The sequence below is a fragment of the Oryzias melastigma genome, linkage group LG6, assembly GCF_002922805.2.
Source record: "Oryzias melastigma strain HK-1 linkage group LG6, ASM292280v2, whole genome shotgun sequence".
NCBI lineage: Eukaryota > Metazoa > Chordata > Actinopteri > Beloniformes > Adrianichthyidae > Oryzias > Oryzias melastigma.
The window spans coordinates 24,738,984-24,742,046 of record NC_050517.1 but is presented as its reverse complement, the minus strand read 5'-3'; the positions used below and the strand labels follow the sequence as shown (position 1 = coordinate 24,742,046).

The 3,063-nt window shown below is 49.9% G+C and overlaps 1 protein-coding gene across 1 annotated transcript; it reads right to left on the bottom strand.

Moving 5' to 3' along the window:
• Positions 1–572: 572 nt before the first annotated feature.
• fjx1 (four-jointed box kinase 1) lies at positions 573–2,842 on the bottom strand. The gene has a single exon (XM_024282078.2). The coding sequence runs from the start codon at positions 2,376–2,378 to the stop codon at positions 1,131–1,133; it is 1,248 nt and encodes a 415-aa protein (XP_024137846.1). The 5' UTR covers positions 2,379–2,842; the 3' UTR covers positions 573–1,130.
• Positions 2,843–3,063: the final 221 nt, after the last annotated feature.

Genomic DNA, 3,063 nt, shown 5'->3' with positions numbered 1-3,063 from the left:
AACTGACACTACCTAATACTCAGTGGCAAAGCTAGAACATTTTATATGGTCGGGAGAAGAAAACTTTGTATGGGTGGCAAATATAAACAGCAAAGTGGAAGGCTGTGAAAAATGAAAGAATTGTTGAATTATTAATATTAAAAACATGAGTTCGTTTACCTGAAGTGCTATGAATAAACCCTAAAGAAGCTTGTTTTGATAATGTATTTGTCAATATTCATGCCAACATTGAGTAAACATTGACTGTAGCTCCGCCCCTGCTACTACACCACTTGCTGAATTGAGATGGTCTTTTATTTTGAAAGGAAGTCACGTGACCCTCTGTTAAAAGGTATCAATTGTGTCTTATTTCAAAAGAAGGTTATTTTCTCTTTGATTAATCCATATAAAAAACAAGTTAATTTATATTCATCAACAGAACATACAAATCAGTGTGTTTTTTTAACCCTTTAACAACTGAGGTGACGCCTAAACAGAAAATCTTTATTCATACTGTAACTGTTTAACCGTTAACACGATCAACATCATTCCAGTAGATTCTGAAGGAGAAAAGCGGCACGCCGTTTTTGGCACGGCGCTTTTCTCCTTCAAAATCTACCGGAATGACGTTGATCGTGCTAATATTTAAAAAAATACAGTAAATCAAAGAGCATAAACACCGGAGCTCTGGTGTTGAAGGGTTATTAAAGGATGATATCAAGAAATTGACCCCCAAAAAAGTGTCTTAAAGTGTTGAAGGTTGCAGACCCCTGTACTATAGGGTAAACTTAAGGCTTAGAGATTCTTTAACACCATAAAAACAAACTTATTGTCACAAATAGGCGTTTTAGTCTACACTTTGTACATTTGTTTATATTTAGCTGAACATGAATGCAGTAAAAGAGCATTATGGAAGTTTTTTTCATCCGAAATTCAAATTAATGCTTTGAATTATGTTGAAAAACATTAACTTCCCCTCACATGTAGGAAAACTCATGAATTAAGTTGTATTAATAAAGTATGCAAGGCATTTCTATTCACGGGAGGTAGTTCAGCTGAAGCTGAAGACGTGTTCGTGCATCTCCGCTGCACAGGTGTAACATTCACATTTTTTTTCCTTGTGCAGACAATAAATCCATCCGGCTGGACGCTCACAGCTGGCCGTAGCGCTCTTTGCAATGCAAAATATGTCTGTGCAATGTGTTGATCCTCTCCTGGAGGACGGCCGCGTGCTCATCTGACAAAAACCCCAATTCCTGAGACAAAGGCTCGCTGTCTCTGTAGAGCTCCAGCAGCCTCTGCCTGGCGTCCCTGCGCGCGTGCAGCTCCGCCACGCGCCGCGCGGTCCTTCTCCTGAACACGCACACCGAGCTCAGGACGGAGCTGTGGTACTTCTCCCACATGCTCAACACCCGGAAGCCGTGCACGAGGCCCGCCTCGTTGTCAATGAACACCAGGTCCCCGCGAGGGGTCTTGAGGAGGTTGTTGGTCTCGCGCTCCATGACGCGCGAGTCCCACTGCAGGCTGAACAGATTGCTGACGAGTCGGTCGAAGTTTGCAGTCAGGTAGTCCAGCAGGATCAGGTCGGTCCACTGCATCAGCTCCACCAGCTCCGCCGTCGTCTTGTTGCTGAGCCCCTGCAGCAGAGGGTGCAGCCCGCTGCTCTCCTGCCGGAGCGGCGCAGGTGTCACCACGCCGCTCAGGTTAGAAATCCACTCTGTGAGGGAAACCACGGTCCCTTCACTCCACTGCAGGCTGTCAATCCGCGTCCGCACAGCCGCCCACTGCTCGCTGTGTCTGCCCAGCTGGGACAGGACGAGCGGGGGCAGGTTGGTGATGCCCAGCACGCTGGCAAAGTAGTACGTCAAAGTTTCACCTTGCACCTGATCCGGGTTGATCCCGTAGCGCACGCACGCTTTCGTCCCATCTGCGAACGTGGCGAGCTGATTGGATATCCTGCCGCATCCGCGCTCCAGCCGAACCACCCGGGACCTCCTGCCTTTATTCCTCCAAGTGGATGCGTGTTCGTGCGTAAAACCCACCGGGAACAGGTCCTCCAGCCAGTCACTCCAAAAAATCCCCTTGTCCACGGGGGTGACTTCTCGCCGCGCTGACCTCTTGTTATCCCCTTTCACATGGTAATGCGGGCTCCCCGCGGAGGCGGCTTGACTGCTGAGATTCTGAGCAGGTCTTTGTGCCGCTGGAACAGCAAGCAGGGCTCGAAAAGTTTTGGTGGAGAGGTCTTCAGGGAGACCTCGGTGGAACAAGCCTCCATCTGATGCCAGGAAGCTCCGCTTCTGCCGCTCCAAACGGCTCTCCAGCGCGCTCCAGACGTAGAAGACCCCCGCGAGGGCGCACATCAAGAGCACCGCGAACAAGTTGGCCGAGAGAGTCCTCATGGTGAAGAGAGCTGGAGATGTCTCCTCAGTCCAGAGCAGAGCCGTGCGCCCCGCGTACCGCACACCCCCGACGCACCACGCACGGCGCGCAGGCGGACTGTTGAATATCACAGCGAGGAGAGGCTCTCCGCCTCGTTGCAAATCTCATCTCCCGGTTTGCAGAAATGCCACAGAAACCGGCATGTGCGGATCTATCATCCGTTAAGTGCCCTCCGCCGGCGCCGATGGGCTTTCTGTCAACAGCCGCCTCTCCGCCTCTCATCCTCCATCCTGTCTCTCTGCCGGGCGCTGACTGAGTTTGATTTGTGGGGCTGTGGGCTCGACGAGAGAGACACTAGGCGGTGGAGCACGTGACTCCAGTCCCGAGGTGGTGGGCGGATCGTGGGAAGGAGGGTTCAGAGGAGCAAGTGCACCGCACCGCGTTGTACGTGCGTGTGCGCGCTGCGAGAGGATTGTGTTGCTCAGGCACTGTGATAATGAATACCCAACTTTAAATAAATCCTATCGTTTTTTTTAGAAAATTACATTCCGGGCAAAAAATCAGGACTGGTGTGAATGACGCATGAACTGCCTTCATTTAGTTTGGTCAATTTTTCATCTCGACCATCCAGCTCCATCAGCAGGAGCTTCAAGTGAAAAAACTGTTGACAAAAAATCTGCTTTTCTGCAATAAAAAAATCAAAAT

Coding starts and splice junctions, on each gene's coding strand:
- fjx1 (XM_024282078.2), bottom strand. CDS start 2,378: ATGAGGACTCTCTCGGCCAACTTGTTCGCGGTGCTCTTGATGTGCGCC.